General features: G+C 46.3%; 1 protein-coding gene across 11 annotated transcripts in view; it reads left to right on the top strand.

The window, feature by feature from the left end:
- Positions 1–21,146, top strand: part of LRFN5 (leucine rich repeat and fibronectin type III domain containing 5) — a 170,240-nt gene that overhangs the window by 145,492 nt on the left and 3,602 nt on the right. For 5 of the 11 annotated variants that reach the window (XM_050954665.1, XM_050954666.1, XM_050954669.1 and 2 more), the window contains 2 exons: positions 12,223–13,630; positions 14,404–16,225. In XM_050954665.1, coding sequence (XP_050810622.1) covers positions 12,243–13,630; positions 14,404–15,346 — 2,331 coding nt within the window. In that variant the 5' untranslated portion in view covers positions 12,223–12,242 and the 3' untranslated portion in view covers positions 15,347–16,225. Of the gene's footprint in view, positions 1–12,222; positions 13,631–14,403; positions 16,226–21,146 lie in introns of those variants that run through there. The other 6 variants (XM_050954673.1, XM_050954675.1, XM_050954674.1 and 3 more) reach the window with 2 other exon arrangements.

The following is a 21,146-nucleotide window of genomic DNA, read 5'->3' as shown; positions in this document are numbered from 1 at the left end:
GCCACTTTCTGGTGTCTGGATGTAGCTTGTGCCTCCTCTTGAGGTTCACGCGACTGACTCTCTGTGAGGAGTGTGCATGCCGGGCACCCGGAGTCCCAGCGCCTTCCCTGATCAGGCTGGGCACTGGCGATTGGACATGCACAAGCATCAGCCTGAGTTTGCAGGCAGCTCCAGACTCCAGGCTGAGGTCTGGGTTCCCTCAGCAAGCTCCTCCCCTGGGGCCTTCACAGTCCCCAGGCCCCGGGATCCTCCCCTTCTCTGCTCTCCGTTCTGGGGTCAGGGATCTTCCCGCCGCTGGACTCGCAGGGCCAGGAGGGATGGAGTGTGGCAGTGGGACCTCAAAGCTGAACTACCATCTTACATTCAGATAACTTCTGTTCCCATGCCAAGTTCTTACACTGTGCTAGGAGACCTTTGCCTTTTCCGTCTGTGGAGTCTCTCACTCACGGCGCACCAGTCTAGACCTGGACAATGGCTTTTCCAGCTCCCAGGTCACTGGTAAGTCAGAAGGAAATGATTTTGAATGCTTTTGGATCAATGTCCTAACAGATAAAGCATAAGAGATGGGGTGTTACTTGGCGTCTGCTGCAGACCCCCAAATCACTTTAGGGAGCAGGGTGATTGGCTCCTCATGCACCTATCTACAATGTGTAGGGGCAGGGGTGAAACTAACTTAAAGGACTTGCTGGTACTCCACAGTCCTGCAGAGAAGGAGGGGGCTGAACCGGAAGAGGCGTGGCCTCTAACAGAAGAGGTGGGGCCTTTAAATCCCAGGGCTTTTAAATCAGGATTTAAAGGGCTCAGGGATTCAGCCGAAGCTAGAAGCCAGGCCCTTTAAATCACCCCTGGAGTTATCAGATGCAGAGGCAGCTGGGAGCCCTGGGGTTTGGGCAGGGGTGAAAGTAATTTACATTTTTTACCCATATGGTCCAATTGCAAGCAACCCACCTTTCCTACGTACTTCCTGGATCCCTCCCATTGCATGACATAGATAGAGAAAATAAAGCTACTATTACTACTACCAGTACTGTCTGTAATAAAACTTTACTATTGAAATAAGCCTGAAAAAGTGAAAACTCACTATCACATTTTTCTCCGTGTCTTCCCTCCTCCTCCAGCCAGGCTGCGGACACTAAGCTCCATGCTTTCTCCCTGCCTGGCACTGAGCAGCAGCTGCAGGGGCTTCCCTCTAGCTTGCAGCAGGGAGACCGGCTGAGGGAGGGAGAACCCTGTCTCCTGCATAAGATCAGTTTAAACTCAGCTGTACCCTGTGTGGTTCAGTAACGTTTCAAAGAGGATCTGCGAACAGTTTGGACATCACAACCATGATCCTCTGCTGGGGAGGGAATGGGATAGATTTGAACTTGGAAATGGTTCCTGATTTTGATTGTGTTTTTCATGTATAGGAGATCCCCTCATCCCAGGGGCAGAAAAGAACTGCCCCTGCCATGGTCACACACACCCTCCCCACCACCACCACCAACTGACAGTGAAATTAACAAGGATGCCAGAAACGTCTTCTAACCCTGGGGGCTGAACTGCGCAGGGAACAGCTGAGTTTAAACTGTTCTTATGCAGGCAGCAGCAGCAGGCATCTCAGCCAGTGTCCCTACTGCAAGCTAGAGCCTAGAGGAGAACCCCTGCTGCGGGGAGGAGGAATGCAGAGCCTTGTCTGCAGCCTGGCTGGAGGAGGGGGAGAGAGGAGATGAGAAACCAATGTGACAGTGAGTTTTCCTCTTCCACCTGCTTTTATTAGCTCTGGATTTAAGCTGTGCAGCCAAATGCTTGTATTTGTTGTGTATATTAGTACTGGAGAGATCCCCTTATCCTGGGGTTAGACAAGGACTGCCCCTGCCATGTCAAACACACCCTCCCCACTCACCCCAGCTACTGTGAGTGAAATTAACAAAGATGCCAGAAACCACTCCTAACACCAAGGGCTGAATCACTCTGAGAACAGCTGAGTTTAAACTATTCTTATGCAGGAGGCGGCTTCTCGCTCCCTCAGGCAGTTTCCTTTTCTTACTGGTCCTCCGTATTGGCCCGTACCCATTTACTTTCACCTCTGTGTAGGGGAGAAACAACCTGTGTGATCATGGGAGATTTCAGTTTCAGTGACATACACTGGAGGTCTTATGCTGCCAGTACTAAAACATCCTTGGAATTTCTAAACATGATAGATGACAATTTCCTAACTCAAAAAATCTTGCATCCAACATGAGGGAATTCTATATTAGATCTTGTCTTGACAGATAAAGGGGAACTGATCACAGCACAGAAAATTAATGATAACTTAGATACAAACGATCATGACCTGGTCACATTTCTAATGTGCAAAAAGAATATAGTCCAGACCAGTGATATGTCTATGTGATGCTTTAAGAGAGCCAATTTCACAACACTAAAAACAATTATGAACCGCATCAGCTGGGAGGAAGAATCTAACCAGAAAAATGTGAATGATAATTAGGAATCATTTAAGAACACCCTATTAGATGGCCCCAAAGCCGCAATTTCCCAATTGAGGAAGGAGACTGTGCTGGCTAAAAACCGACCTGGTTTAGAAGGGAAGTGAAGGCAGCTGTAAAAAATAAATGAATAAACATAATATAACAAATGGCAGAAAGGGGAAGTTGATGGTAATGTAAATCAAAAGTTGTTAGATGTAGAAAATTGATGAGGGAAACATGGACACAAGGAGAAATCTATGGTCATCTGAGTTAAGGACAATAAAAAGGAATTTAAATATATATATATATAAGAGGGGGAGAAAAGGAACCCTGACACTGGTACTGCACTGTTACAGGAAGGAAATGGAAGAATGATCAATAATAATGCAGAAAAGGCAGATGTGTGCAATAAATATTTCTGTTCTGTAATTGGGGATAAAAGAGATGATGCAGCCTCATGGTGTGGTAATAACATACTTTCAAATCCACTAATATCTCGGAAGCATGGTAAACAGAAGTAACTAAAATTAGACATTTTAAAATCATCAGACCCTGATACTTTGCATCCAAGAGTTTTAAAAGAGCTGGCTGATGAGCTCGCTGGACTGTTAATGCTGATTTTCAATATGTCTTGGAGCATTGGGGAAGTTCCAGAAGACTGTAAGAAAGCTAATGTTGTGCCAATATTCAAAAAGGGTAAATGGGATGACTTGGGTAATTATTGATCTGTTCAGCCTGACATTGATCCTGGGCAAAATAAGGGAGCGGCTGATACAGGACTCAATTAATCGTCAGCTAAAGAAGAATAATGTAATTAATGCAAATCAAAAAGGGTTATGGAAAATAGATCCTATTAAACTAACTTGATTTTTTTTATGTCACATTTGGTTGATAAAGGTAATAGTATTGATCTAAGATATTTAGACTTCTGTGAGATATTCAACTTGGCACCTCATGACATTTTGATTCTAAAGCTAGAACTGTATAAATTTGACATGGCACTCATTAAATGGATTAAAGTCTGGCTAACGGATAGGTTTCAATATGTTATTGTAAATGAGGAATGATCATTGAGCGGCTGTGTTTTCAAATGAGGTTCCACAGGGACTGGGTCTTGGCCCTGTGCCATTTAAGCATCTTAATCAATAACCTGGAAGAAAACATGAAATCTTCACTGATAAAGTTTGCAGATAACACACAAATGGGGGTGTGCTAACTAATGAAGATGACATGTCACTGATTCAGAGTTCAGAGTAGCAGCCATGTTAAGCTCATGCTCAGATAAGTTTGTTAGTCTCTAAGGTGCGACAGGTACTCCTGTTCTTGATTCAGAGTGTTCTGGCTACTTGGAAAACTGAGCACAAGCAAACAAAATGTGTTTTAATTTTCCTAAATATAAACGTTCACATCTAGGAACATAGAATGTGGGCCATTCCTGCAGGACGGGGCACTCTGTGCTGGGAAGCAGCGACTCTGACAAAGATTTTGGGGCCATGGTGGATAATCAGCTGAACACAAGCTCCCAGTGCAATACTGAGGCCAAAGGAGCTAATGCGATCCAGGGATGCGTAAACAGAGGAATCATAAGTAGGAGTAGAGAGGTTATTTTACCTCGATATTTGGGAGTAGTGAGGCCACTGCTAGGATAACTGTGTCCTGGTGTGCTGAATTCAAGATGCCTGTTGATAAATTGGAGAGGGTTCTGAGAAGAGCTATGGGAATGATTAAAGGATTAGAAAATCTGTTTTATAGTGATAAATTCAAAAGAGCACAATCAATTTAGCTTAACGAAGAGAAGGTTAAGTGATGACAATCAAACTCTGTAAGTATCTGCATAGGGAACAAATATTTAGCAGTGGGCTCTTCAGTCTAGCAGAGGAAGGTGTAATATGATGCAATGGCTGGATGCTAACGCTAGACAAATTCAGACGGTACATAAAGCATAAATTGTATAACAGTGAGAGGAATTAGCCATTGGAACAGCCGAGCAGGGGTCCTAGTGGATTCTCCATCACTGACTATTTTGTTTAATGTGGAGTCTTGAAACCATATTCTCCTACTTAGCCCCCCCAGAGTGAGGGGGGGGGGAACAGGCCAGCTGGGAATGGCAATGTAGATAGGACGAAAACGCCTGGAGCAGGAGAACGAGCAGGAGAGTAGAAAGGAGAGGCCAGAAGTAGGAAGGGGGGAGGGAGTCATGGGCATGGGGGAGGGACCATGCAAGGAGAAAGGCAGGAGGCAGAGGGGACGACTGCGTCTTTCCCGACAGGCGCCCTTCCCATGCCCCAGCCCCCAGCTAGCAACAGAGTCACTGTGCTCTGGGGAGCGAGCACCGGGATGTGAGTTAGGCACTTCTGAGTTCCAATCCTGTCCCTGCCACTGAGGCGCCATGTGGCCTTGGGAAAGTCACCTGACTCTCTGCCTCAGGTCTCCCTGCAGTGATGTCACTCATATCTGTGTGCCTGGCATGCCTACAGGCCTGGGCCAGGCCCTGTATTTCTGCACAGGGCTCAGAAAAGGTATGGCACGTTACCAATGCAAAGGGTTGCTGCTTTCCTGAGGGCCAAGAGTTGTGGTGAGCTGGGAGCAGTTGCAATGAGGAAGGTGGTGGGCACATGAAGGTGAGGAAGAAATGATCATTATTAGGAATACAGAATGAGAGGCGGATGGAGGGAAAGGACCAGGAAAGAGAGAGAAATAACAGAACACTCAATAGATTGTTTTTTTTTAAAACAATGTTATTAAACTGTCTGGTAGCAAACCATTGCAGAGAACTAGCCAGTCACGGTTGCTTTTGGCCAGCAGGTCACAGCTGTGTGGGAGAAGGCTTCAGACCCCAGCCTGTGGGTGCCAGTAGCAGTGCTGTTGCCCCTTTGGCTGGCCTTGTGTTCACATCACTGCCCCTGGCCGAAGGCAAGTGGGGACATATCTGAGGGAGTTTGGGGCCAGAGGTTCTCCTGGCTTCATAGCTTGCCAGTGGGAAGCATTACACGTAAATATGAGAGCAGTTTAACACCGAATCTTTGCTCTGATTTTCAAACTGGCCCCAGCAATATCCGCATTTTCTGGGTAAGGAGCAGCAGCCCCATCCCTTGATTTTTATACCAATACAGAGGCTCCTTCCGGTCCAGTTCAAGACTGCATCTACATGTCTCCCTGGCGGTGTGCACTCCAGCTTGAGGAGGCTTGCCTGCACTCTCTCTAACCAAGTTATTGCCTTGGAACTAAGAGTGTAGACGCAGCAGTGGGAGTGGTGGGAGGGGAGAGCCATCCCATCTGCGGTGCTGGGTACATACAGGGGGCAGCTAACCCCGTATGCAGCCGTGGCAAGGCTCAGTTTTAAGTGTGCTAATGAGATCAGATCTAGTGAGGGAATGCCTCTGAATCCCAGCTCCAGGTCCCGTGTAGACATACCAAGTGTGGTGGCAGCAGGAGCTGGCCAGGAAAGGGAATGGGAATTCTGGGACGTTGACAATTCATTTCACTTTCTTTGTTCTGCGTTGACATTGCGGGATTTCCTGCCCAATGGAACCATCCGTTTCAGCACCCCGCTGCCTGGCTACCGGGCAGGCAGTGTGCCCCTGACTGCCTGACCCGCCCACAGCCCAGCCTGCTTTCCATTGAACATTTTGATAGATTTGACGTGTGCCGATGGAAAGTTCAATTCTGTCCAATCAGCACATTTACACAGAAACCAGTCAGAGTGGCTGGGATGGCGCGAGTGGCAGCTGCAGCCATTGGGTGATCACTGCTCTGCATATGGCCCACACAAAGGCTTCAAGCTTTACATCGGGACATAACTCCATTATGGGAGTTATGGAAGAGGTATCTGAGCCTCTAGCTATTATCTTTGGGAAATCATGGGAGACGGGGGAGATTCCAGAAGACTGGAAGGGGGCAAATATAGTGCCCATCTATAAAAAGGGAAATAAAAACAACCCAGGAAACTACAGACCAGTTACTTTAACTTCTGTGCCAGGGAAGATAATGGAGCAGGTAATCAAAGAAATCATCTGCAAACACTTGGAAGGTGGTAAGGTGCTAGGGAATAGCCAGCATGGATTTGTAAAGAACAAATCGTGTCAAACTAATCTCATAGCGTTCTTTGATAGGATAACGAGCCTTGTGGATAAGGGAGAAGCGGTGGATGTGATATACCTAGACTTTAGTAAGGCATTTGATACAGTCTCTCATGATATTCTTATAGATAAGCTAGGAAAGTACAATTTAGATGGGGCTACTATAAGGTGGGTGCATAACTGGCTGGATAACCGTACTCAGAGAGTAGTTGTTAATGGCTCCCAATCCTGCTGGAAAGGTATAACAAGTGGGGTTCCACAGGGTTCTGTTTTGGGACCGGTTCTGTTCAATATCTTCATCAACGATTTAGATGTTGGCATAGAAAGTACGCTTATTAAGTTTGCGGACGATACCAAACTGGGAGGGATTGCAACTGCTTTGGAGGACAGGGTCAAAATTCAAAATGATCTGGACAAATTGGAGAAGTGGTCTGAGGTAAACAGGATGAACTTCAATAAAGATAAATGCAAAGTGCTCCACTTAGGAAGGAACAATCAGTTTGACACATACAGAATGGGAAGAGACTGTCTAGGAAGGAGTATGGCAGAAAGAGATCTAGGGGTCATAGTGGACCACAAGCTTAATATGAGTCAACAGTGTGATACTGTTGCAAAAAAAGCAAACATGATTCTGGGATGCATTAACAGGTGTGTTGTAAACAAGACACGAGAAGTCATTCTTCCGCTTTACTCTGCGCTGGTTAGGCCTCAGCTGGAGTATTGTGTCCAGTTCTGGGCACCGCATTTCAAGAAAGATGTGGAGAAATTGGAGAGGGTCCAGAGAAGAGCAACAAGAATGATTAAAGGTCTTGAGAACATGACCTATGAAGAAAGGCTGAAGGAATTGGGTTTGTTTAGTTTGGAAAAGAGAAGACTGAGAGGGAACATGATAGCAGTTTTCAGGTATCTAAAAGGGTGTCATCAGGAGGAGGGAGAAAACTTGTTCACCTTAGCCTCCAATGATAGAACAAGAAACAATGGGCTTAAACTGCAGCAAGGGAGATTTAGGTTGGACATTAGGAAAAAGTTCCTAACTGTCAGGGTAGTTAAACACTGGAATAGATTGCCTAGGGAAGTTGTGGAATCTCCATCTCTGGAGATATTTAAGAGTAGGTTAGATAAATGTCTGTCAGGGATGGTCTAGACAGTATTTGGTCCTGCCATGAGGGCAGGGGACTGGACTCGATGACCTCTCGAGGTCCCTTCCAGTTCTAGAGTCTATGAGTCTATGAGTCCATTCAGATGCAATTCTCCCCTGATCCCCACCCTGTGCTGCATTCTGCCAAGGCAGTACTTCCTCACCATGTCATGCTGAGACTGGGGATGGCAGCCACCAGCAGCTGTGCACTCCCTCTCCTCTTGAGAGCTACTCTAGTGCTGGGTATTTGGAGCAGGGATAATGTGTAGTGTGCCCTGGTGTGTCTGTGCAGTGTGTAGTGGTGTGCCTGCACAGTGTGTACCGGTGTGCCTAGGCAGTGTGCCTTCGGTGTGTTTGTGCAGTGTGTCCCTGAGTGTGTCTATGCAATGTGCCCAGCGTGTGCCTGGGCAGTGTGGTCCAGGTGTGCCTGGGCAGTGTGCCCCAGGTGTTTCTGTGCATTGTGCCCCAGGTGTTTCTGTGCAGTGTGCCCCTGGTGCATCTGTGCAGTGTGCCCCTGGTGCATCTGTGCAATGTTCCCTCGGGTGTGTCTGTGTAGTGTGCCCTGGGTGTGTCTGTGCAGTGTGTACTGGTGTGCCTGTGCAATATGTACTGGTGTACTTGTGCAGTGTGCCCCTGCATTTGTCTGTGCAGTGTACCCTGGGTGTGCCTATGCAGTGTGCCCCAGGGTGTGTCTGTGCAGTGTGCCCTGGTGTGCCTGTGCAGTGTGTCCTTGAATGTGTCTGTGCAATTTGCCCCGGGTGTGTCGGTTCAGTGTGTACTGGTGTGCCTCTGCAGTGTGCCCCTGCATTTGTCTGCACAGTGTGGTCTGGGTGTGTCTGTGCAGTGTGCCCCATGTGCTTCTGTGCAGTGTACCCCAGGTGTTTCTGTGCAGTGTGCCACTGGTGTATTTGTGCAGCGTGCCCTTGGGTGTTTCTGTGTAGTGTGTCCTGATTGTTTCTGTGCAGTGTGTCCCTTGATGTGTCTGTGTAGTGTGTCCCTGGGTATCTCTGCGCAGTGTGTACCAGATGTGTCTGTGCAGTGTGCCTGGGTATGTCTGTGCAGTGCATACTGGTGTGCCTGTGCAGTGTGTCCCTGCATTTATCTGTGCAGTGTGTCTGCGAGTGTCTCTGTGTAGTGTGCCGCAGGTGTGTCTGTGCAGTGTGCTCTGGATGTGTCTGTATGGTATGCCTCACTTGTTTCTGTGCAGTGTTCCACTGGTGTATCTGTGCAGTGTGGCCTCGGGTGTGTCTGTGTAGTGTGTCCTCGGTGTGTCTGTGCAGTGTGCCCCTGAGTATGTCTGTGCAATGTGCCCCATGTGTTTCTGTGCAGTGTTCCAAAGTGTATCTGTGGAGTGTGCCTGCGGGTGTGTCTGTGTAGTGTGCCCCACATGTTTCTGTGCAGTGTGCCACTGGTGTATCTGTGCAGTGCACCCTATGATGTGTCTGTGTAGTGTGTCCCTGGGTGTGTCTGCACAGTGTGTACTGGTGTATCTGTGCAGTGTGCCCCTGTGCCTATCTGTGCAGTGTGCCCTGGGTGTTTCTGTGCAGTGTGGCCCCGGTCATGTCTGTGTAGTGTGTCCTTGGGTGAGTCTATGTAGTGTGTCCCTGGGTGTCTCTGTGCAGTGTGTACCAGATGTGTCTGTGTAGTGTGTCCCTGGGTGTGTCTGTGCAGTGTGTACCAGATGTGTCTGTGCAGTGTGCCCTGGGTGTGTCTGTGCAGTGTGCCCTGGGTGTGTCTGTGAAGCGTGCCCCTGCATTTATCTTTGCAGTGTGCTCTGGGTGTGCTTGTGCAGTGTGCCCCTGCATTTATCTGTGCAGTGTGCGCCAGGTGTGTCTGTGCAATGTGCCCCACATTTCTGTGCTGTGTGCCACAGTGTATCTGTGCACTGTGCCTGTGGGTGTGTCTGTGTTATGTCTCTGTGCAGTGTGCTCTGGGTGTGTCTGTGCAGTTTGTGCTGGGCATCTGTGCATGTCTAGCACATTGTTGTCATTGCTGTATTATATAAATAATAGCATGCTTAGACACCGGAGCAATGGTGAGAATATTTAGGACACAGGATGAAAGCTGCCTGGATGCACGTTCGTTGGGAACATGGATACATGCTCTAATATCTATTGGCCTTGACACAACAAGACCAGAGGAAAACATTGAACAAGATTTATGGACCTTAAATCATGCTGCATAGTAAATAACATGAAACGTACTAAACAGGTGCAAACAAGCATCATCATGAATTAAGCTTCTTAGTTGTTGTCTAGAAAGGTTATTTTTGTGGTGTTCTAGTCCCTATTCAGCATCTGAATTCCCACTGTGTTGATTCCATTTACAGGAGTACAATCTTTCCAACATATATTACTTACATAAAAGGCCTGAAACGTAATCCTCAGAATGTATTTAAACATCACCCTCGAAGTTCACTTGCTGTCAAAATTAATGCAAAAATGATGCTCCGTGGAGCTACAAAAGGTTTTATTCTAAAATTTTACTGTTTCTGAAAGGAACAGCCTGCTTCCCATGAGTTTAAGGCTAGCAGAAAAGGGAACTAATTTAATTGGTGCATTTATAGTCCAAGAATAGCCAGTTGTCTCTGAAGGAGTCCAGTATAAATTGGTGTAACATTGGATTCTACAGAGAAAGAATTACATTCTCAGCTGGCTGTAAAAAATAAATTTGTTTTTATATCCTTTTCCAGTTGTCAGATAAATGCTGATTCTCTAGAGCATGTATTATGGGAGAGCCATTGGCGGAGAGATTGATTCAGTGATGAAGGACGATTTTCTAGTCCCCAGGTGATATGCTCTTCTCTGTTTAAAAATACAACCTGCCTAAAAGGAATTTGTTAGAGAGGAAAACCTCAGCACCTGCATAGAAGTGCAAATACTGTCTTGCTAACGAATGATACAGCAATAGTTTATGTTGAGTAAGAACTTTTTAATTCAAGATCAGAAATAGGTAGCTCAGTATATTGACTTTATTAGAAATAAACCTTCTGCAGGAGTTCATCATGTGTTGGAGATGGTCAGCAGCACTAAGAATCATCAACCTCACCCTCAAGGCCGTGTTAATTTTTTAAACTATAATTTGTTGGGTGAACCCCTCTTGTCCGAGGAACTCAGTGGTCTGAGTCAGAGGTTTGGAACAGCTCCCGCTTACATTAGCTTCAGAAGGACTTTTAGGTGCTCAGCATCTCTGAGGAACAGTGCTTTGGGGCTTGATATCATCACTGATTATCTTTGCATCTTACAGACTCTTACTTCATTTCATTTCCCAGTTCATGGACAGACTGGATTACTGTTCCCCGTTCAAAGTTCCCAGGGCTTGCCTAACGACTGTCACAAGCTTTGAACCCTGGACAGGTGTGAAACACCTTGTATGTTTGTGTATGCAGGCCTGTGGGAGCCATGTCAGTCCCTGGATATTAGAGAAACAAGGTGGGCAAGGTGCTATCTGTTACTGGACCAACTTCTGTCTCTCTCACCAGTAGTAGTTGGTTCAATAAAAGCTGTTACCTCACCCACCTGGTTTCTGTGTGTTATGGCAATTTCAAATGTACTCTCTTTATAGTAGTATATTTATGTAGCTGGTGAAGTGGTTGTGTAATTGTGGTGTGTGCGGATCTGCTAGAACCCAGTTCTAAGTCTCAGGCTGTAATTATACTGGCAGAATTTTCTGGGGGCTGGAGGAATACAGTGTTGCTACCCAGAGAGTTGGAGAAAGTGATAATCATCTAAAATTTGGTTGGCTTCCCTATTTATCTAGCCCTCCGCCAACCAAATGGTTAACAATTTATGAATGGTAGACAACAAACTCCTTAAAGTTTGTTCTGCACATAACACTAAGAGCTTAGGTGCTGGGTAGACCTGTGTGTTCCACTTGCTGGTTTTAGGGAGACTGGCCGAACAGCTGCAAGGTCTGTACAAACAGGTGCAAGACTCCTTTTCCACCCAGATGACTACTTAGCAGTATCACAAAGACACACAAAAAATTAAGGGGTTGACAGTGTCTGCTCAGGAGAGGCCAAGGAGCGGCATAACCAGGTGATGCAGGTCCAAGAATGAGTTGCGTTGGCAGGGGCTTCAAAATGTGCTGCTGATAGAAAATAAAATTCTGTGCCTCTGTTATCCAACTGCTATTTCCATAAGACCAAACAAATAACGTATAAACCACCGAAGACTCCTGTATTGCTCTGCTGCTTGATAATGGATGACACCTGTCACAGTTAAAAAGTAAATCCATGGCTTATGAATGTCCATTGTTATTATCACATATTCATTGTAGTGGGGTTCTTCTCAGCCTATGGGACCACTTCCTGTTGGTGTCATCATTTTTACTGCAGTAGCACCAAGACTGGTGCCTCATTGTGCTACTCAGTGTACAGACATGTATTGAGAGACAGCCACTCCCCCAAAGAGCTTACAGTCGAAATAGACATGGGCAGCTTCCCAATCCCTTGGGCCACACCCAGTGCTGTATCCACTAGCCCATCCTTCCTGTCTTTGCATGGATTGTGTTCCACATGGGGGATATTAACAATGTGCTTTGCGCTCTCTTGCAGGCTCTGAAACCTGATCTACAATGGAAAAGCTGCTTTTGTATCTGCTGTTCATTGGCATAGCAGTGAGAGCCCAGATCTGCCCCAAGCGCTGTGTCTGTCAGATTTTGTCTCCAAATCTTGCAACCCTTTGTGCCAAGAAAGGGCTTCTATTTGTTCCCCCAAACATTGACAGAAGGACTGTGGAACTGCGACTGGCGGACAATTTTGTTACAAACATCAAAAGGAAAGATTTTGCCAACATGACCAGCCTCGTGGACCTGACGCTATCCAGGAACACAATAAGTTTTATTACACCTCATGCATTTGCTGATTTGCGCAATTTGCGAGCTTTGCATTTGAACAGCAACAGGCTGACTAAGATCACCAATGACATGTTCAGTGGGCTTTCCAACCTGCACCATTTGATACTTAACAACAATCAGCTGACTTTAATTTCTTCCACAGCCTTTGATGATGTTTTAGCTCTTGAGGAACTGGATTTGTCCTATAACAATCTAGAAACTATCCCTTGGGATGCCGTGGAGAAGATGGTTAGTTTGCACACACTCAGTTTAGACCACAATATGATTGACCACATTCCTAAGGGAACTTTCTCCCACCTCCACAAGATGACCAGGTTAGATGTCACATCAAATAAATTGCAGAAGCTGCCACCTGATCCTCTCTTTCAACGAGCTCAGGTATTAGCAACCTCAGGAATCATCAGCCCTTCTACTTTTGCATTAAGCTTTGGTGGAAACCCTTTGCATTGCAACTGTGAACTCCTGTGGCTGAGGCGTCTTTCCAGAGAAGATGACCTAGAGACTTGCGCTTCTCCTCCACTGTTATCTGGTCGGTATTTTTGGTCAATTCCAGAGGAAGAGTTCCTGTGTGAACCACCTCTCATTACTAGACATACCCATGAGCTTAGAGTGCTGGAGGGTCAACGGGCAACTCTGAGATGTAAGGCCCGGGGTGATCCAGAGCCAGCCATTCATTGGATTTCACCAGAAGGCAAACTTATTTCAAATGCAACAAGGTCGCTGGTGTACAACAATGGAACACTAGACATACTTATAACAACTGTGAAGGATACAGGCTCCTTCACCTGCATAGCATCAAACCCTGCAGGAGAAGCCACTCAAATGGTGGATCTTCACATAATCAAACTTCCTCATTTGCTAAACAGTACAAACCACATTCACGAGCCTGACCCTGGCTCCTCGGACATCTCGACATCCACCAAGTCAGGGTCAAATGCAAGTAGTAATAATGGGGATACTAAAGTCAGCCAGGATAAGAAAGTTGTAGTAGCAGAAGCAACATCATCCACTGCGCTACTCAAATTTAATTTTCAAAGAAATATACCTGGAATACGTATGTTCCAAATCCAGTACAATGGTACTTACGATGACTCACTTGTTTACAGGTAAGACAGATCCAATGACATCTGTATGTGCACTTAGCTCTTGTTTCCTATTGATTTATTAATGCGCTGTTCCATTGCAGTCCATTATTGAGGAGTGGTTACAGTACCACTTAACCAGATCAGAACACTGTCCTCAGAAGCATATGGTGCAGGGCTTGTGAAAAACTAATGCAATTTTCAACTAACAAATAGGAAAATTACTTTGAATAGTGTTATTTTTGGATAATCCAATCTGACCTTTATCCCCTGCGGTAATCTGATTAGCAGAAGTATTGAAAAGTTAGATGAGTTAAATGGATCTTACACCCTCAGTTTTTGAAGGCCTGGGAGAAAGATGTCCATAAATGTATGTCCACTAAGGCCCTCTAATTCTGTCGTCAGTCTCTCTGCTGCTCAGCCTGGTGCAGTGCACGCAGAGGTGTTTTATGTGCTAAGTGGATTTGTTTTCAAGTCAGCTAATGTAACAGTCACACCTTTCAAAACCAATTTGTCATAAATGATTTTTTTTTTTTATTTAGCAGTGGCTCGTCTCAGGAGCTTTGCGCTGCTGAGCAAGGCAATTAGTGGGCTTGCCAATGGGAGATCCAGTGCTGCTAATGCAGGGCCAGATCCGCCATGGGCTCAGAGCCATTGGAGTCGGCCCTGAGTAACTCCACAGGTGCAGCATGTTAGTGTCCCTGGAGGGCGATCGCCTTCGTGAGTGATTTGAGATTTGGAGATGGGAGATGACGTTGAGTGACTTGTTTAATAACATCAGTTCCCTTGTCCCCCAGAATGATACCTCCCACGAGCAAAACTTTCCTGGTCAACAACCTGGCCGCTGGGACTGTCTATGACCTGTGTGTCTTGGCAATCTATGACGACGGCATCACCTCCCTCACGGCCACCAGGGTCGTTGGGTGCATACAGTTCACTACCGAGCAGGATTATGTCCGTTGCCATTTCATGCAATCCCAGTTCCTGGGCGGCACCATGATTATCATCATTGGTGGGATTATCGTGGCCTCTGTGCTCGTGTTCATCATCATCCTCATGATCCGCTACAAGGTATGTAACAACAACGGGCAGCACAAGGTGACCAAGGTCAGCAATGTTTATTCTCAGACCAACGGCGCTCAGATACAAGGCTGCAGTGGTGCAATGCCCCCGTCAATGTCCAAACAGGCCGTCGGGCATGAGGAGAGCGTCCAGTGTTCCAGAGTCCCCAATGACAGTGTGACTCAGTCCTCAGACACTTGCTCGAGCCAGGACTCCAGTACCACTACCTCTGCACTGCCTCACACGTGGACTTCCAGCGCTTCTGCCTCCCAAAAGCAGAAGAGAAAGCCTGGGCCAAAGCCAAGCAACGAGCCACCAAGCGAAGCTCTCACAAATACCGAGTCCCAGAACACTAACCGAAATAACTCCACTGCGCTGCAGCTAGCTAGTCGTTCCCCGGCCCCTGCCAAAGGGCCCCCCACCTACAAAAGAGCACAAGCAAAGCCAAGTAAGTTTCTCACTTTGCCAGCTGAAACATCCAGAGCAAAGCGCAGGTACTCCCTGAACGGAGAATTAATGGAATGCCATTGGTATGGTAACTCCCACAGCACAGGTGGATTATGGTCTAAAAGGAGCATGTCTATGAATGGGATGCTAATTCAGTCAGACAATTCTGATGTGGATAGTGGAAAAGCAACTTTCTCGAGTTCTGAGTGGATATTGGAAAGCACTGTGTGACCTGCTTTTTAAAGTGTATTTTATTTTATTGTCATGAAAAACAAAACAGCAAACACTGTCTGAGACCTCCCTGCTAGGAGATGGGGCTTTGGAATCCACTCCTGGCTTACTGAGTTCTGGCTTGTCCAGGCAGGGTTGTGTGTGAGCTGCCCGGGGCACACAGGTTTTGTTCTGTTTATTTTATTTTATTTAATATAACAACCGAAGGCAACATTCAAAGATAAAATGATTAAAGGAAAAAAGCATGAAACAGCACCAGTGCCTTCCCCTACTCTAGGACTGGTTTCCTGGTTCTGCAGTAGCAGAAAACAAAAGAGAGTTTCACAGAAAAAGCCTTTTCTAAAGGAAATGCTCTTTCCTCCATGCTAACAAAAGACAACTTATGGATCAATCAGTAAAATGATATTTTTTAAAATGATCAGACTGTATGTTTCTTTTCAGTGACAATGGTGTTGCCTTTGTTTTTAGGCAAGTGCTGTACAGAAACAACAACTCTGTGTTGTTATGTTGTGTAAAATAAAAGACTCAATAAGTGTACCCAGCCAGTGTTAAAGGAAGTCCCCTTGGAAGCAGTCTTCTTGGTGTAGGTTCCTCAGGGGTTCCCTGGTACTGACATTACCAGCCGTTTTCCCAGCTGGGGCAGGGAAGGGAGGAGAAAGGAGATGCCTTCAGTGTTCTGGGGTGAGTAAAAGCTCTGTTTTAGTGTGCAGGAATGAAGACACGGGGCCAGATCCTCATCTGGTGGAGACAGGTGTTGCTTCTCCACAGCCAGTGACAATGCTTGTGCACCAGCAGAGGACCTGGCTCCGAGCCAGAATCCCAAATGCAGATGTGTCGGCATTCAGGGCATTGATGTGTGTTATGTGGGGGGCAGCAAAGGCTCAGAGCATGACAGGTCTTTCCTTGTGAGCATAGTTGGGTCTCATGAGATGGGGGAGTTTAAGGCCTGGTTTATTAGGCTCAGAATAAATGGAGAAAAACAATAATGCAGGGCCCAGAGCTACCATCCCTAATCAGTAAAGACACATGGTGATTGCAATGGGGGGTTACGAGTGCAAGGGCAGGAGTATCAGGCTCAGAAATTTGCAGCCACCCTCGCTAGCAGGAAACCTGCCCAGTCTTCATCCTCACTTTAGCAAGGACCTGGCAGGATGGCAGCCTTGACACTGTACCCAGCCACAGTACACTGCAGTGCCAGGCAACACCAGTGCTCAGTTTAGCCATCTGAGACTAGCGGCCTGGGTCCCAGGTGCTGGAGTCTTCCCATGACCCTGCCTGGTGACAACCCAACTGTTCTCATACATGGGAAATAGCAGATCTGTCAAGACACTGTCCCCAGTACAGGCCCGATACCGGCCTTGGATAAGATGTGAGGGCATAGCATGACTATTAGTGATGGCTGAAAGGAAGGCACTTCCACTTTCATGGTAAGATAAATCTCTGAGGCTGCAGAGCCGGACTAGGCGGGTGGATCATCTTCTGGCAAATTAATAATATTAATTAATAATTAATTCATAATTAATGCAATCCTTTCCCAGCCCTGGTGCTTCTTTTGGTTGGCATTTCTGTATGTTCACATACTGTCTGGCGATTTCTCCGCTGCCTGGGTATAACAAGGGACATGGAAGGCAGTCCCAGCCATGAACTCAGCTGTTATGCGATTGTTGTGCCTTGGGATTTAAATCCCTTTTTCAATGTTACAGTAGGAAACAAAGAGAGAAGAGCAGTGCCGTGAAGGAGTGGTGGGATAGAGCTGCTGACAGAGCCACTCCAGTCTGTTGCATAAAACATCAGTGTGCAGAAATAGATCCATAACTACTGGAACCGTCATTTTCACAAGGAAAACAAGTGTTTCTATTGCTCTGTTGTGTCCATTACCCCCTCGCCCCATTCCACTCTTCACTTCACCTCAGCTTATTTAGTCTCCGTGTCTACATCAGAGATATTTCAGTGGTGTGACAATAGTAATATGCTGCTGAACGCAAGTCAATAGTTTTAGCCTCACTTTGGCAACAGATCAGACCTATACAGAAGTTAAGCTTGCAGGCCATTTTTCCTTAGCGGTATTGGTGTTATGTGGATTACAGTAACCGAGTGAGAGATTTTGCACTCTGGTCAAAATCTTATTTTATATCCAGTAATTTGGTGCTTGAAACCAAATAAATCCCAATGATCTGTTGCAGGACAGCCCTGTTCTGCATCAGTTTAGCCTCTCATCAGGCCGATATTGCAGCATTCCTATTGTCATCATTGGATTGCATCTGCAAAGGCATTGCAGGATTGGGCTCAGAAAGGGCCCCATCAGAGTGTTCTAGAAGACAGACCATGTTGTCATGCTGTGCTGGAAGGAGAGAAACCCTTTTTCTAAAAGAGCCCACTTTTCCCCATGCAACTGCAGAGACTCACAAGGAAACCTAAGCCCAAAATGATGATATTCAATTCCCAATGAGCAAGTTAAAAACCTCAGGGTTTCCCTGCCATCCATGCATTATTGGTTCCTTTTGGCAGGGGCACACACCGCTAGCTGCTAAAATGCTATGTCACGAAGGACCCCACCTCGTTATTCTAATTCCCATAGTCTTAAAGTGAAGGTGTTGTCAGACATGATCTGTTCGGAGGGAATAAAAACCTCTGGAGCTGGCGTATTGAACCTGTGTGTAGGTGAGAAGGTAGCTTCACAGGGTTTTCTGCTGATCGGTTTGTTTCAGTCATGTGCAGTTTAAAAGTACCAAACGACAATGCTATATCTGTTGTCTGAATTGGAACTAATGTGTGTCTAATGTGCTGTGCAAGTACCAAAATATTAATAGCTTCTTGGGCTTTTCTTCTTTACATGAAAGAGTCAGTTTTATAAATCTAAAGCTAAAAACTCCATCCACCATGCATTTCTATCAGAGGCTTACGGGAACCAGCTGGCACCGTTTGGTTTAATTCTATGATAACATTACAGGAATACTTAGATTGGATATCAGAGAAGGTTATTCACATGGCTCTCTCTCCCTTCATCTGAAAGATATGCCGTGTATATGCATTGGGGATAAAATGTCTGCTATTCCACTGTAATAAATGTACAACAGGACCTTTCATTTTATTCAGGTTTTCTAGGGACTCGACTCCTCCAAAGGGTGGAACGCCCTAGGACGGAGGGGAATCTGTATTCTTCCAGTTCTGCAAAGCCAGCTGTGCCAATTGCTTGGGCAGAGTGCTGGGGCAAAGGCATTCATTATTCAGAAGAACAAAACTCACCCACACGTGCGCAGTGTGAACTACTGGACACCCTGCAGAAAAGAAGAGAGATGGTTAGCAAGGCCCCTGTGCAGGGAGGCCAGCATAAGAACTAGGTACCTCTAAATCCTCGGGCAGTAAGTGGAACATAGTGGCACCTACCTCATATGCTGGCTCCCTGCACGGGCGCCTTTCACCCAGTAGTGATTGTGTTTAGCCCTTAGTCAGCAGAGGACTTTCCGCAATGAATTACTTCAGTGTCTGTGGCTTGTAAAATACACACCCAAAGGGGCAGTGCAACTTGGATTACACTGCCAAGAGCTCAGCAGTGAAATGGTGTCTTCTCCTAGAATCACCAGAGGCGGGAAATTCACAAGTGTGTCATTGGTTCTAAAATTTGCTAGCACGTGTCTCCTTTCCCAGCCCTTCTGACGACATTAACTGTTCTACTGAGAGAAAATGCCCTGGGTTTGGTGGGAGGAACAGAGCTGGGTGCAGAGTGTGTTTGCTGTGTTAGTTGTTACACGTGCTGCCTTTCTGGTTGGGCTTTGGGGGGTTCCTTGCTCTGTGCTCAATATGGGACAGTTCAGTTCTAGGTGCAGATGTGGCTTGTCCATTGTGCTTTTATTTACTTGAAAATGCTCCATTTTCCTCATGCTCCTATGCAAAAGAGCAACAGTAGAACCATCAGTCAGAACAACGTGTCCCAGCCTCGCCCCCTCCAGGAAAAGATGGAGTCCCAGCTGTCAGCCTGTCGAGCTTCCATTCAGCTCCACGTTGTCCTTTAGCCCAAATTCTGGCTCCCTGCCTTGGCTCTCAGGGAATGCAGAAAGTAGAGGCAAGGGCCCGCCAGTGAAGCATGGTTTGCATGCAGAACCGTGCAGCTGGGAAAGCAGAGGGTAAATGCCACTGGATGTGTTAGTATCCGAGAGTACTGGAGAAGATTCAGCCTCTCAAGGATGTGGATGGTTATCCCATTACTAAGTACTGTTCCTAAATTAGCCAATCTTGTCTGTCCCATGGAAAACTCTGCTCCCTCATGTTTTGTGGCCTAGTCTGTCCACAATACCCAGGTGAAATCATTGTTATAGTTCGAAAACTCTTTGACCCACCTCTGTTGCAGTGCTCAGGTGCATCATGAGCATCACATACCTTTAGGTAGAACTCCACTTTCTCAGTGTGCGTGCCAGGCGAACATTCACACTGGACTCTTGGTCGCTGACTTGCAAACCTTGTAAACATCAGCCAAGTCTAGCTCAACCCTTTTCCCCGTAAACGGAACCTGAGCGCCTTATAAATACAGGGTGTCAAATCAGAGAAGGTTTGCTAGTGCGTTAATTCAGAGGAGCCCCTGCACTGCTGCATTATACCTCTCTGCAAACGGCGGCGCCCGCAGGAGCCATGGGCACCTCTAAACTGGAGCCCCCGCTGCACTATTCACAGAGCACTCCTCTAATCAGCATTACGCTTTTGTGTGCGAGTTTGAAAGCAAAATTGGGAGCTTGCCTTTGATTGGTGCATAATGCGTGGTTCCAGAGCAGAAGAGCGGTAACAATCTGCTAGACCAGCTGGGAAGAGCGAGGCCTTTGCAATGCTGTAAGAAGGCTTGGCTTTGCTGCTAAGGAAAACATGGTCATATTTCCCAAGGAACATTCAAAAGAACTGGCAACTGTTTTTCATGCTCTTGTTGTCCATTATTTAGGCAATAACCTTTCAGAAGGCTGAAAACCACATTACAAATCAGATCCTCAAATGGTGTAAATCGGCGTGTCGATGGCGCTACTTCCATTTACACAAGCTGAGGCTCTGATGCTTGCTTTTGCCTGTAGCAAACACTGTGCTACATTTTACTATGTTCCTGATATTGCAACGTCAATGTGAATCCTTCTGTGGAATTCCTGGTCTGTTTCTCCAGCAGCAACACTGGCGACAATAGTGGCAACATGCACCATGCAGAGGAGGGAGAAACATGTTTTTTTCTAATTAGTTAATACAACAAGCAGCAGAAGGGGAGTTTATACGCAGGCCCATCTCGTAATATAGTATTAGGGGTTGTCCTTGTTATTATTTCCCATTGCCTCGTACTTATTAAAAGCAAACAGTGACTCTAGAAGTTGCTGCTCAGCAGAATTACTAGTTTGTAGCCTCACTAAATCTGTATCAACATTTACTGGCTCAGTCGCAAAGTCTCCCCGTCACTGTTACCCTGCTGAGTGTAAAGTATTTGAACCCCTCTATACAAAAAATTACTTGCCCCAGGCAATTCACCAAACAGATTTAATTATTTAAGGCGGCACGGGTTTCTGGTTAAAAAACAAACCAACCAGTTGGCAGTGTCCTATTCACTACAACCATCTAGCCAGTGCTTGTTATTTGCAAACCGGTGCCTACAGACCTTTTAGGATACCACTAGGTGTGACAGATGCAGTATCATTTATATTAAAGAGTTTGCTACAGAAGCTACCAATGAGTGAGGCAGCCCCATGGGCCACCTCTCTTATTAGCTTCTGGTTGTGTCATTGGCTAGTTTCCTGTAATCACATAAATGGCTGTATTGTCTTTTCCTAGCTATGTT

Source organism: Gopherus flavomarginatus, chromosome 5, assembly GCF_025201925.1.
Source record: "Gopherus flavomarginatus isolate rGopFla2 chromosome 5, rGopFla2.mat.asm, whole genome shotgun sequence".
NCBI lineage: Eukaryota > Metazoa > Chordata > Testudines > Testudinidae > Gopherus > Gopherus flavomarginatus.
Note: the sequence above shows the minus strand (reverse complement) of the source record. Positions and strands in the feature narration are given on the sequence as shown.